We start from the raw sequence: 12,946 nt of genomic DNA, 5'->3' as shown, positions 1-12,946 counted from the left end.
CCTCCCTGCCTCCCGCGGGCCCACGGGGAGGGCCTCTCGGGGCAGGGCCCACCCCTACCGGCGGCCCTGCTGCCCGGCAGGACCACTTCCGCTCCTGCTTGCCCAGCTCCATCTCAGCTTCAAACCTGTGCTGACACCGCTCTGCGGTGCTCTGCTCCGGGCGGAGATGTGCCCGCGGAAAGAGCCAGAACGTCCTGTGCTGTTCCACGAGCCGTGAGTGAGCCTGGACCTCGGGAGACTCCTGCGGTGCTCGTGAGGAAAAGATCAGTTCACTAGGCTATAGAGCGCTCCCCCAGAGTGAAGCTCGCCGTCACACCAGACTCCCCGTCCCGTCACGGTGGGGGAGACCACAGCCACAGCACCACCCATCACAGTAGCAAAGTCTTCAGGAAGTGAGCGGCTGCCATGCTCACAAAGCTGGTTACAACTTACAAGATTTGCTTTTCAAATCTTGAATTTTTAGAAATGACAACAGTCAATCGTCTTCATCAGTTCATTTGAGAAAACGTCTCCCGAACACTCAGGTCGGAATACCCGGTTGTGTGCCGGCCACTCTCTCCAGTGGAAGTGGAAAACAGCTGAGCTCAGCTCTTGGTCCCACAGGGCCTCTCTCACTGAGACAGACCCTCCGCACTTCCCACCCGGCGCCCAGCCGCAGGGCCTGATTCGTCCTTCCAGCTCCGTCGGCAACCTGGGGACGATGCTGACACTCGCGTCGTGGCCGTGCTGTGACGACACCGTCCGCCAATCACCCGCTGCCACCCGCTCGTCGAGGGGTGAGAGAACACCCCCACCACCACCCAGAGCGCCCCTCACGGCCCCTGAGCCGGCGGGCAGGCTCCACACCCCACTGTCTGATAGCCGCCGTTCAGTTCGGGTTCCGGAGCTGAGCATGCATCAGAACCTCCTGGGTTCCCAGTTTCAAGGATTCTACTCAGAGCCACTGCTTGAAAAGTCATGGCCTATGAGAATAAGTCTGCACAACACAGGACAGCAAGGCGGGGAGGCAGAGGACGTCCGGGCGCAGGGGAGAAGAGAAGAGGATATTTAACAGTGCAACTCGACCCAAGACCTAACACTCTGGCCGTATTTAGAGAAAGCAGCAAATATTTTAAATGGTCTTTGGGCCCCAATCGAAGTACGCACCCATTAAACATCCACTGAAATGAATGTTCGTTGAATTAAAGTTACAGAAGTGCACCTCTGGGCTACACTCAGATTTACCTGTAATAGGTAGTTTTAAAAAATGTTCCCGAGTCCTGCTCTGGAGGAGCTGAGGAACAGCAGCTGAGGTGAAGCTCCCATGTGAGGGTCTCAAACCATTAACTCAGCATCAGTGCCCAGAGCAGCCTGTGTACCCCACGGTCTCTGAGACCTTTCAGGAGGTATGTGAGGTCCAGATACTGCTACAATTATTTTAGGGAAAAGAAAGAATAAAGAAAATAACTTCTAATTTTGTTGTATAAAGATATGAATTTTAAAACCTCCAGTCTACCCGGATTTCTGTGTGTGTTCCAGGATGTGAAGCGGGGACCTTTCCACACCATTCTGTTACATGACCTCCTCATGCAATGTGTCCACACCTTCCTAAACTGACGGATCAATATCCTGGTGCTACACTGCATGGATAGTCTCTGTTTACTTACCTAATTTTCTCTACTGCTGGAAATGTGCATTTTTTCCAACTTTTCTTTTTTATAAATAACCTGCAATATATACAGATATCTGTGTACAAACCCAAAACTTCTTCAGATAAGGAGCTAGGAATGGAATTGCTAATTTAAGGTGCAGCACAGTACCTGGCAACCTTCATTATCTGTGAAGAAATCTTTGAAAAAATATATAAACAGCCGTATTCCAACTGCTCTCCATAAACGTTTTACCAGTTAACACAGAGCACAAGGATTTCTTACACCGTAAACACCACTGGGCATTCAGTTCAGTTCAGTTCAGTCGCTCAGTCGTGTCCGTCTCTTTGTGACCCCATGAATCGCAGCACGCCAGGCCTCCCTGTCCATCACCAACTCCCGGAGTTCACCCAGACTCACATCCATCGAGTCAGTGATGCCATCCAGCCATCTCATCCTCTGTCGTCCCCTTCTCCTCCTGCCCCCAATCCCTCCCAGCATCAGAGTCTTTTCCAATGAGTCAACTCTTCGCATGAGGTGGCCAAAGTACTGGAGTTTCAGCTTTAGCATCATTCCTTCCAAAGAAATCCCAGGGCTGATCTCCACTGGGTATTACCACTCTTTAATTTTTACTCACCTTTGTTAGCCGAATTTGCATTTTCTTGGGCTACTATTAAATCTTACGCAAAGAAAACTAGTTTCCCTAGGCATAAATAATTTGTTTTTAACAAATGGTCTGCCTGAAAACACCTTACTCAGGCTGATATACAAATTATTTTAATTAACTGATTTCAATAAAGTCTCAAAAATTATACTAAATATACACAAAGTATTATAATCTATAATAAATGAAAAGTATTATAACCTATAGAAGTATTATTAATACTTTATCAAACATATGTTTGATATAAATTACCGAAGTACAAAACATTTTTTGAATAACGTTAGCTACTCAAATCCTTGGTGGTCTTCCCCTAAATTATAAACTTATCACCAGTGAATTTTTGTTTTCTTTCTTCTGTGTTCTCTGATAAGCTAAAAAATGCCAGAACAATCTTGTATTATTTTAGATAACAACTGAACTTTCTTTTTAATAAGACCAGTAGGACTGAAGGAAACGTGGTGGTTCTGCTGTCAGAGTTTGTGGAAGGAATGCCTGACTCACAGAGCAGGCGCCGCGCACAGGAAAAAGCCTCTCTCCCATGAACCCACACATCAGCGTAGGAGACGGACAAGGAAACAAACAACGAAGGGTGTGAAGAACCATATAAAATATGAAGAGCAAGCCACACCTTCTGTAACTTCAGAGCTGCCAGGAGAGAAGGGAGCCTGCGGGGAGCCCTCCGCCCTTCGGACGCAGCGGTCTGCACATGCAGGGGCCCTGCAGGCTCACCGACAGACTTGAGTCCAAGTCCTGTTTACTGCCAGTCTGTGCCATGCAAGCACAGGGAATCAAAGTCTTTTTAAAAGCAGGTGATTAAAAGATGTCACACAAACATGATCTACTTAGCGAGTCAGATGCCTTCTTCATTTTATTACAGTCCACTGCACACCTGCTGCAGACGGGGCCTGCAGCTGCCCAGGACAGAGCAAGGTGCCCCCGCGACGCCCACCCTGTGCTTCAGCTCATGCCGCTCGCCCCCCTGCCCTACTGAAGACGAGGCCCTGATATCAGAGCGTGGAGACCGGATCCAGCCCCACTGGCTCGCAGAGGCACATGACCGTCCTGTCCCGTCCCCAGTGTCCAGGGACGGCGGGCAAGGGGCTCCCTCTCACTGGCCCAGATCCTGACAGACAATGTAGTCCCGGAGCCCCACTCCCCAGCTCTTCCCTGGGGGTCAGAGACCACCCACCACTGAGCTGAGTCAACAACACCCCCCCACCGGCCCCTCACTCCCACCCTGCCCCCAGGATGTGCGGACTGCCTGCTTCACGACACTCAACCTCCTGTGTGAATCACATTCCACATAATGCAGCTGCTCAGTACGAGCTCGCCATGACTGTGTTTAAAGTCAGATGCCTAAAAATCCTGTGACCTTGCCATGGGACAAATAAGGTCAAGTTTAAGTAATATTTTCATTAAGTAGTCAGAAAAGAGTCTATTGTTTGGTGAAAAGATGAAGTGTGTATGCAAGGGAAGTCTGCAAAATTCATGGAAATGCTCTAAAAATCAGAGAGACTGATACGGTATAAAAATTGTAAACAAATATCAATAGGAGAGGTAGTGAAATATTTTCTTACTTGACTGCAGCAAACACATTATCTCCACTTTGAACAATTATACAATTTTTCTTTGCTTCGTTTGTACCGACAAATACAGGAAGTTCATCAGGAGAATCCCTGTTTAAACGAAAGGTAGTAAAAATTTAGCTGCCCATAACTTATCAAAAGGGAGGATTTTAGGTTTGAAAATAAGAATTTATATCTGCATGTCTTTTAAAAAATTGCTAATGAATTTGCTAGGTTTAAGTTCTAGGCTTCTTAGGAATATCCACAACAAATCTCATTTATATAACAGAACCTAAAATTAAGATTCTTAGGACCTAGTTACTTTTACACCTAAATACAAAGAAAGGGGGAATAAAGCTTGTCAAAAGGAGGTGAAATTACATACAATCATCCCACCCCAGTTTTACAGTCTGTGAAAAAGAAAGAAGGTGGAGCAGCAAAAAGAAACGAGACAGGAGGACCACAGAATATTTGCGGTGAAAGAACTGGAAGCATATCGACCACCAAGTCTCTTCACTGTATGACTAGGAAACCACACAGAGAGACCAGGTGACTCAGCTAAGGTCCTGGACGGGCAGTGGGAGGCCAGCGGGTCAGGGCCCGACTCCCAGCCCTGGGTGCCCACAGCATCCCTACGTTCCCTCCATGTTCTGTCCCTCACCCCGCCGTCAACGACAGCACCTCTCAAGTGGACAAGGGATCCCCACCTCCACCAGCTCTATTTCTAAAAGTCTGAGCATCTTGCATGTATCCATTTACCCCCAGATATTCTTGTTAGGTGTGTGGAATGAAAGTGAGTCACAGAAAGTCACGGGTACAGGGGACTGGTACAGGGCCACCCAGACAATAAACAAGAGGACCAGTCTGCTTCAGAGTGTGTGCTTAGTTCCACGGCCCTCGGAAGCACATGCCTAACTTAAGTCACAGCAGCTGCTCCGAATTACCTTCCCTGGGCAAAAAGAGCTCTTCTCAACCGAAAAGAAAAAAGTTTATAAGCACAGCAGAAAAACTGATGAGGTTGGCCTAACAAGTTCATCCATTCCAGGGTAGGTCAGTAAGTTAGAACACCACCAACAGAGGGTACATGCCCTTCGCCTTGGGGAGGCCAGTGAATGTCTGCTTGCACTCATAAAAGGGGCAATAGCTGTATTTTGGGAGAAGTAAGGGCTCCCCTTGTGGCTCAATGCTAAAGAATCCGCCTGCCAATGCAGGTGACTCAAATTCAATCCCTGGGTTGAGAAGATCCCCTGGAGGAGGGCATGGCAGCCCACTCCAGTATTCTTGCCTGGACAATCCATGGACAGAGGAGCCTGGCAGGCTACAGTCCACGAAGTCACAAAGACCCAGATACAACTTAGTGACTAAACAAAGACAAAGCTGTATTTTAGAAGAAATGACCCTTACCTGAAATACCCCATGTGGAATTGAGTTTTACTGTCTCCAATAATAATGGTCTGGAACTCAGGAGGATCATAGTAAAATCTCCAGTGAAGATTAAAATTCAAGCTTGCTGATTTTTTCTTTATTTTATGTTTTCCGGCAAGGATATCATAAGGACCCACTAATCGAAGTCCAAGGCTTGCAGATAGTGAATCTATAAATTAAACAAGTTTACTTAGAAGAAGCAGAAAATAGTACCTTTCATTCAGAAAAATGTTTCTAAGCAACCGTCTTTAAAAAGAGCTCCTAAAGTAAAAGAAGTCTTCAGTCACTTGAAGATGTCTGCTGTAAACACTCTATGGAAAAGAAATCAGAGCAATGAAGATGTGGCCCTTACATTTAGGATTTCCTCGTAACTTTACCACTGAGGACCTTTCAAACACTCCTGCTGTTTCTGACTTTGGCCCAAACAGGACAGTTCTGTGTTCCTGGGGGCCTATTAGAGCTGCAGACGTTTAGCTTGTCTCATTATTATGCAATGCAGCTGTTGCCTCAAATATTTGAGCACACCCAGACCAAGGGAGAGGCAAGAGGGCTAGCCCATGAGGACAAGTAATTTAACTACAAATGTGTTTAATTAAAGTACTTCCTCCCTCCCCCCCTCAACTACTGATCAGTCTCGATTCCTGGCCTCCTGGGCGCTCAGTCTGGCTCACCCTAACCCAGGCTGAATTCACTTCCTTCTCCAGTCACTGATCAGAGTCGCCAGGTGTGCACGCTTACGACAGACAGGCCCCTCTGCTTCCCGCAGAGGCAGGACCAGGGCCCAGAATGCCACGGAGGGAGAACTCTTGCAAGGGCCAACAGTGAGAAGGGCATGGAGATAGTTGACTTGGAGGGAGGAAAATAACATCCCCCTCCATGAACAGATATGAGATAGGGCTATAATAGATATGAGATAGGGCTATAAAGGGAGATCTTGCTGTTTGTACTCTGCTTTTTAGTTCTTCATCCTGTTCTCACTTAAATCCTCTGAATAGTTTCTCAGGCTACTAAATGTTTCTTTAAAGAAAGAGGACGTCTACTCTATTGATAGGCATTTACTGTTTGTTACATTTTCAATCTAAACACTGCTTCAGTGGCCATCTCTGCCAACACGCTTGTACACGTCTGTGAACACTTGTAGACAGGTTGCTGCTGCATGGTTGAATGTGTGGATAACACGGCCCAAGCCCAGCTCTCTCCCGGTGTACGTTCCTGTCTACAGTCCAGGCAGTGCTTCCCTGCACCGCATGAAGACACTCCGTCAGTACAAAAGGGTAACAGGGAAAAGTAACTGCTGCAACGTGACCCGTTTTTGGTGTACCTTCCAGGGACAGTATGCTCACAAAGTATACAGGGATGTGTGCTTCTGTCTGTGTGTGGTGTGTATCTGTGTGCGTGGCTGTGTATGTTCCTGACGTAATACTAATGCAGCAAAAGCTATACATGGTCTCTTTTTTCACTTAAAATATTCCAGGCACGATGCTTTATTACTGCCTGCAAATCTGCCGGATTCTTCTGAAACTATACATACAGTCCACTGAACAGATGTGTGACTGTGAGCACATACGCTGTTTCCTACTTCTTGTTTCACTGCTGTTGAACACAGGTTTGGGTTCACTGCGTCCGTACAACAGGCTCCTAGAAGCAGCTGCTAAGTCACGCTCACAGTCGGAGTGCGCTCCCGTTTCCCCCAGGCCGCTCATCAGAGTGCACTACGGGGTGATGCCCCTCTGCCAGTGCAACAGGTCACAGTGACACCGTTACCTCCTGCTTCTCTGACTTCACACCTCTTTGGGGAAGCTCCTTTTCTGTGAACTGTTTAGATCCTGAGTCCAGCTTCCTACTGCCTTTTCCACTGGCAGCAGCAGGAGGAAGGTTCTGGAACACTCACCAGCTGGCTGTTCAGGGTCAAGTCCTTCGCAGAACCTCCAGAAGTGGTAGAAATCTTCAGGCAGAGGAAGCCTGTAATGGCTTTCCACCTCTTTTCGAAGGTCACTGGGCACATCAGCTTCACAGGACTTACTCTTCTTCACATCGACCGGTTTTTCACACTGAAAATCAGCACACAAAACTTAGTTTCTCTAAAAGTAATTTGCTTATCTTATTCCCCCAACTCTATGAGACACATGCATTTTCTTTAAAACTCTATATATGGTGTTTGAGTAAAATCTGGGGATTCTTTTGGGCAAGGAGAAAAAGAACAGTAATTGGGTCAGGAGGGGCACACACAACAAATATCTAAACACATGTCTCGAAGATAATGGAAACATAGAAAGCAAAAAGCCAAAATGGATAAAAGAAAAGGTAAACAGCAGGAAATGAGGAATAAGAAAAGGGCAGGGTTTTATGACATGCAGCAAAAGCAGTTTTAAGACAGAAATTTATGGCAACAGAATCTTACTTCAAGAAACAAGAAAAATCTCAAATAAACAACTTAATCTTACACCTAAAGCAACTAGAGAAAGAACAAAACCTAAAATTAGTATAAGGGAAGAAATCGTAGAGATCAGAGCATAAATAAAGGAAACAGATACAAAAGGAAACAACAGCAAAGATCAACAAAACTAAAAGCTGGTTCTTTGAAAAGATAAACAAAATTGAAAAACCTTTAGCCAGATTCATCAAGGAAAAAAGGGAGAGGACTCAAATCAATACAATGAGAAATGAAAAAGAAGAAGTTACAATGGACACCATAGAAACACTCAGGATCATGAGACTACTACGAGCAACGATACGCCAATAAAATGGACAACCTAGAAGAAATGGACAAAGTCTTAGGAAGATGCAGTCTCCCAAAACTGAACCAGGAAGAAACAGAAAATATGAATAGGTCAATCACGAACTCTGAAACTGAAACTATGTTTATGAAGAAACTCCCAACAAACAAAAGTCCAGGACCAGATGCCTTCACAGGTGTGTATGCTGCGCTAAGTCATGTCCAACTCTTTGGGACCCCATAGACTATAGCCCACCAGGCTCCTCTGCCCACAACATTTTCCAGGCAAGAATACTGGAGTGGGTTGCCATTTCCTACTCAAAATGATCTTCCCAATCCAGGGATCAGACCTGTATCTTCTGCATTGCAGATGGATTTTTTACTGCTGTGCCACTTGGGAAACCCCAGTGTGAGCTTTAAAGAGAAACAATTCATAATTTACTGACAGCCCATTCAACTGTCATTGTGAAAGACTGCAGCCCCTTCCAAAGACCTTCCCCTCCACTTCTGTAAATTCCAAGATCAGGTTCACCAAGTTTATGTCGCCATATACTGTAGAGAAAGGAACACTTCCAAACACTCTCAATGAGGCCACCATCGCCCTGGACCAAAACCAGACAGACACCACATAAAAAAAGACAGTTATAGGTGAGTATCACTGATGAATACAGACGCAAAAAGCTTCAACAAAATACCAGCAAACCAAACCCAACAATGCATTAAAAGGATGATACACCATGAGCAAGTGGGATTCATCCCAGGGTAGTAAGGATTTTTCAATATTTGCAAATCAGTGTTATGTACCATATTAACAAATTGAAGAATAAAAACATATGATCATTTCAACAGATGCAGAAAAAGCCTCTGACAAAATTCAGCTGTTTACAATAAAGACTCTACAGAAAGTAAGCACAGAGGGAACACACCTCAACATAATAAAGACCATATATGACAAACCTACAGCCAACATCATACTCAGTGATGAACAGCTGAAAGCATTCATCTAAGATCAGGAACAAGACAAGAATGCCCACAAGGATGTCCACTCTCGCCACTTTTATTCAGTACGGTTTTGGAAGTACTAGCTACGGCAATCAGAGAAGAGAAGGAAAGAATAGGAATCCAAATTGGAAAAGAAGTTAAACCGTCACTGTCTGCAGTTGACAGGACAATATACACAGAAGATCCTAAAGGTGCTGCCAGAAAACTACCAGAGCTCATCAGTGTGTCTGCTAAAGTTGCAGGATGCAAAATTAACTCAGAAATCTGTTGCATTTCTGTACACTAGCAACAGAATATCAGAAAGAGAAATTTAAGAAACAATTCTACTTATCATTGTATCAAAAAGAATAAAGTACCTAGCAATAAACCTACCCAAGGAGGTAAAAGACCCATACTGTGGAAACTAAGACACTAACAAAATAAATTGAAAAAGATATAAACAGATGGAGAGATATACCATGATTGTGGATTAGAAGAATCAATATTGTCAAAATGACTATATTACTCAAAGCAATCTACGGATTCAATGCAATCCCTATCAAATTACCAATTTCTCACAGAACTAGAACAAAAAATCTTAAAATTTCTATGGAGACACAAATGACCCCAAATAGCTAAAGCAGTTTTGAAAAAGAGAAACAGAGTTGGAGGACTCAGGCTCCCTGACTTCAGACTATACTACAAAGCTACAGTCATCAAAACAGTATGCCCTGGCACAAAAATAGAAATATAGATCTATGGGACAGGATAGAAAACCCAGAAATAAACCCATGCAACTATAGCCAATTAACCTACAACAAAGGCAACAATACTACACAATGTTGGAAAGACAGTCTCTTTAACAAATGATGCTGGTAAAACTGGACAGCTACTTGTAAGAAAATGAAATTAGATCATTCTTTAACACCACACACAAAAATAAACCCGAATAGATTAAAGACCTAAATGTGAGACCAGGCACTATAAACATTCTCTGACATAAATTGCAGCATATCTTTTTTGATTTGTCTCCCAGAATAATGGAAACAGAAACAAAAACAAATGGGACCTACTTAAACTCAAAAGCTTTGGCACAGCAAAGGACACAATAAAAAAAAAATGAAAAGACAACCCACTGACTGGGAGAAAATACTTGCATGTAATATGACCTATCGGAGAAGGCAATGGCACCCCACTCCAGTACTCTTGCCTGGAAAATCCCATGGATGGAGGAGCTATAATGGACTAGTCTTCAAAATTTACAAACACTTCATGAGGTTTAACAACATCAAAACAAATAACCCAGTCAAAAAATGGACAGAGGAGTTAACAGGCACTCCTCCAAAGAAGACATACAGATGGCCAAGACGCACATGAAAACATGTTCAACTTTGCTAAATAGAGAAATGCAAATCAAGATTACAATGAGGTATCTCATCTCACACCAGTCAAAATGGCTACCTTCAAAAAATCCACAAACAATAAATGCTGGACAGAGTGTGGAGAGAAGGGAACCCTCCTACACTGTTGGTGGGAATATAAACTGGTATAGCCACCATGGAGAACAGTATAAAGATTCCTTAAAAAAACTAAAATAGAGCTACCATATGATGCAGAAATCCCACTCTTGGGCATGTATCTAGAGTAAAACGTATCTGAAAGGATCCATGTACCTCAGTGTTCACTGAGGCAGTTTACAATAGCCAAAACATGGAGGCAACCTGAAAGTCCATCAAGAGAGGAATGCATAAAGATGTGGTGTGTATATATAATGGAGTATTACTCAACCATTAAAAAGAATAAAATAATGTCATTTGTGGCAACATAAGTAGATCTAGAGATTGTCACACTGACTGAAGTCAGACAGAGGAGAAATATCCTTTGACATCCCTTATATGTGGAATCTAAAAAGAAATAACACAAATGAAATTACAAAACAGAAAGAGACTCACAGACTTAGAGAATGAACTTATGGTTGTGGGGAAGGGATAGTTAAGAGAGTTTGGGATGGACATGAACACACTGCTACATTTAAAATGGACAACCAACAAGCACCTACTGTAGAGCACAGGGAACTCTGCTCAATGTTACACGACAGCCTGGATGGGAGGGGAGTTTGCAGGAAGAACGGATACACGTATATGTGTGGCTGAGTCCATTCACTGTCCACCTGAAACTATCACAACATTGTTAATTGGCTATACCCTAATACAAAATAAAAAATGAAATAAAAAAAGAAAGAAAGAAAAGAGCAGGTTTCGCCTTGTTTGGGTAAACAGGATGCCATCATGCCTCTTGTTTAAACAGACTAAGCAATCATACCGGAGGAAATTGTCAGATATAACTGGATATGAGAGGTTAAAACAGTTAAAAAATTATTTCAGAAAAGGTCCTTTAATGCCAGATTGGTTATAAAACTCCCTCCAGCATCTCTGCAATATAAGTGTATTTTGTAAGTAGGCTAGGCTTTCCAATGCCCCTTAGATACCCGGCCCATCTCTGCAGAGATAAAATTCCTGGTCAAAGGTTACGTATCTTCAGTCTCTGAGAAGTGGTAGGAACTTTCCTTCCTGTCCTTCCATTCCCATCTACATCAGGGTTGTTCCACTTGAGCCATCCTGCCTCCAGGGGGACACACTCAGCAGTGTCTGGAGACGTTGTTGGTTGTACAAATTTGGGAGGGAGCGTGTGCTACTTCCACTCTGGTGGGTGGAGGCCAGGGACGCTGCTAAGTGTCCTACAACACAGGAGAGGCCCTTTAAGAGAAGCTTAATTAACTGGCTCAAATGTCCACAGAACCAACACTGAGAAATCCTAAACTTCAGGATCAACTTGACCTTGTAACTTTAGGTATCATTTAAAGTCTGCAAAGCGCATTTATGAACCAGATGATATACATAGAAAGGTACTGTTTTATGAGTTGAAAATAGGACAAATGAAAATGCCTATTGACAGGAGAATGGTTACAGGATTTTCAAACATTGGAGTTTTCAGTTCAGTTGCTCAGTCGTATCCAACTCTTTGCGACCCCGTGAACTGCAGCACGCCAGGCCTCCCTGTCCATCACCAACTCCCAGAGTTTACTCAAACTCATGCCCATTGAGTCGGTGATGCCATCAAGCCATCTCATCCTCTATCGTCTCTTCTTCTCCTGCCTTCAATCTTTTCCAGCAACAGGGTCTTTTCAAAGTTCTCCTCATCAGCACTAAAGTATTGGAGTTTCAGCTTCAGCATCAGTCCTTCCAATCAATACTCAGGACTGATTTCCTTTAGGATGGACTGGTTGGATCTCCTTTCAGTCCAAGGGACTCTCAAGAGTCTTCTCCAACACCACAGTTCAAAAGCATCAATTCTTCTGCACTCAGTCCAACTCTCTCATCCATACATGACCACTGGAAAAACCATAGCCTTGCCTAGATGGACCTTTGTTGGTAAAGTAATGTCTCTGCTTTTGAATATGCTGTCTAGGTTGGCTTAACTTTTCTTCCAAAGAGCAAGTCTTTTAATTTCATGGCTGCAGTCACCATCTGCAGTGATTTTGGAGCTCCCCAAAATAAAGTCTCTCACTGTTTCCACTGTTTTCCCATCTATTTGCCATGAAGTGATGTGACCAGATGCCATGATCTTAGTTTTCTGAATGTTTTAAGTCAACTTTTTCACTCTCCTCTTTTACTTTCATCAAGAGGCTCTTTAGTTCTTCTTCACTTTCTGCCATAAGGGTGGTGTCATTTATATATCTGAGGTTATTGCTATTTCTCCTGGCAATCTTGATGCCAGCTTGTGCTTCATCAAGCCCAGTGTTTATCATGATGTACTCTGCATATAAGTTAAATAAGCAGGGTCGCAATATACAGCCTTGACGTACTCCTTTCCCTCTTTGGATCCAGTCTGTTGTTCCATGTCCAGTTCTAACTGTTGCTTCCTGACCTGCATACAGGTTTCACAAGAGGCAGGGCAGGGGGTCTGG

The 12,946-nt window shown here is 44.0% G+C and overlaps 1 protein-coding gene across 1 annotated transcript in view; it reads right to left on the bottom strand.

Annotated features, from left to right (window-relative positions):
* Positions 1–12,946, bottom strand: part of LOC104997846 (chromosome unknown open reading frame, human C4orf27) — a 25,536-nt gene that overhangs the window by 6,534 nt on the left and 6,056 nt on the right. The window contains exons 2-4 of the mRNA XM_010852777.1: positions 7,174–7,333; positions 5,262–5,451; positions 3,870–3,968 (exon numbers count right to left, since the gene is read on the bottom strand). Coding sequence (XP_010851079.1) covers positions 3,870–3,968; positions 5,262–5,451; positions 7,174–7,333 — 449 coding nt within the window. The remainder of the gene's footprint in view (positions 1–3,869; positions 3,969–5,261; positions 5,452–7,173; positions 7,334–12,946) is intronic.

The sequence above is a fragment of the Bison bison genome, unplaced genomic scaffold (assembly GCF_000754665.1).
Source record: "Bison bison bison isolate TAMUID 2011002044 unplaced genomic scaffold, Bison_UMD1.0 scf7180017864316, whole genome shotgun sequence".
Lineage (NCBI taxonomy): Eukaryota > Metazoa > Chordata > Mammalia > Artiodactyla > Bovidae > Bison > Bison bison.
Note: the sequence above shows the minus strand (reverse complement) of the source record. Positions and strands in the feature narration are given on the sequence as shown.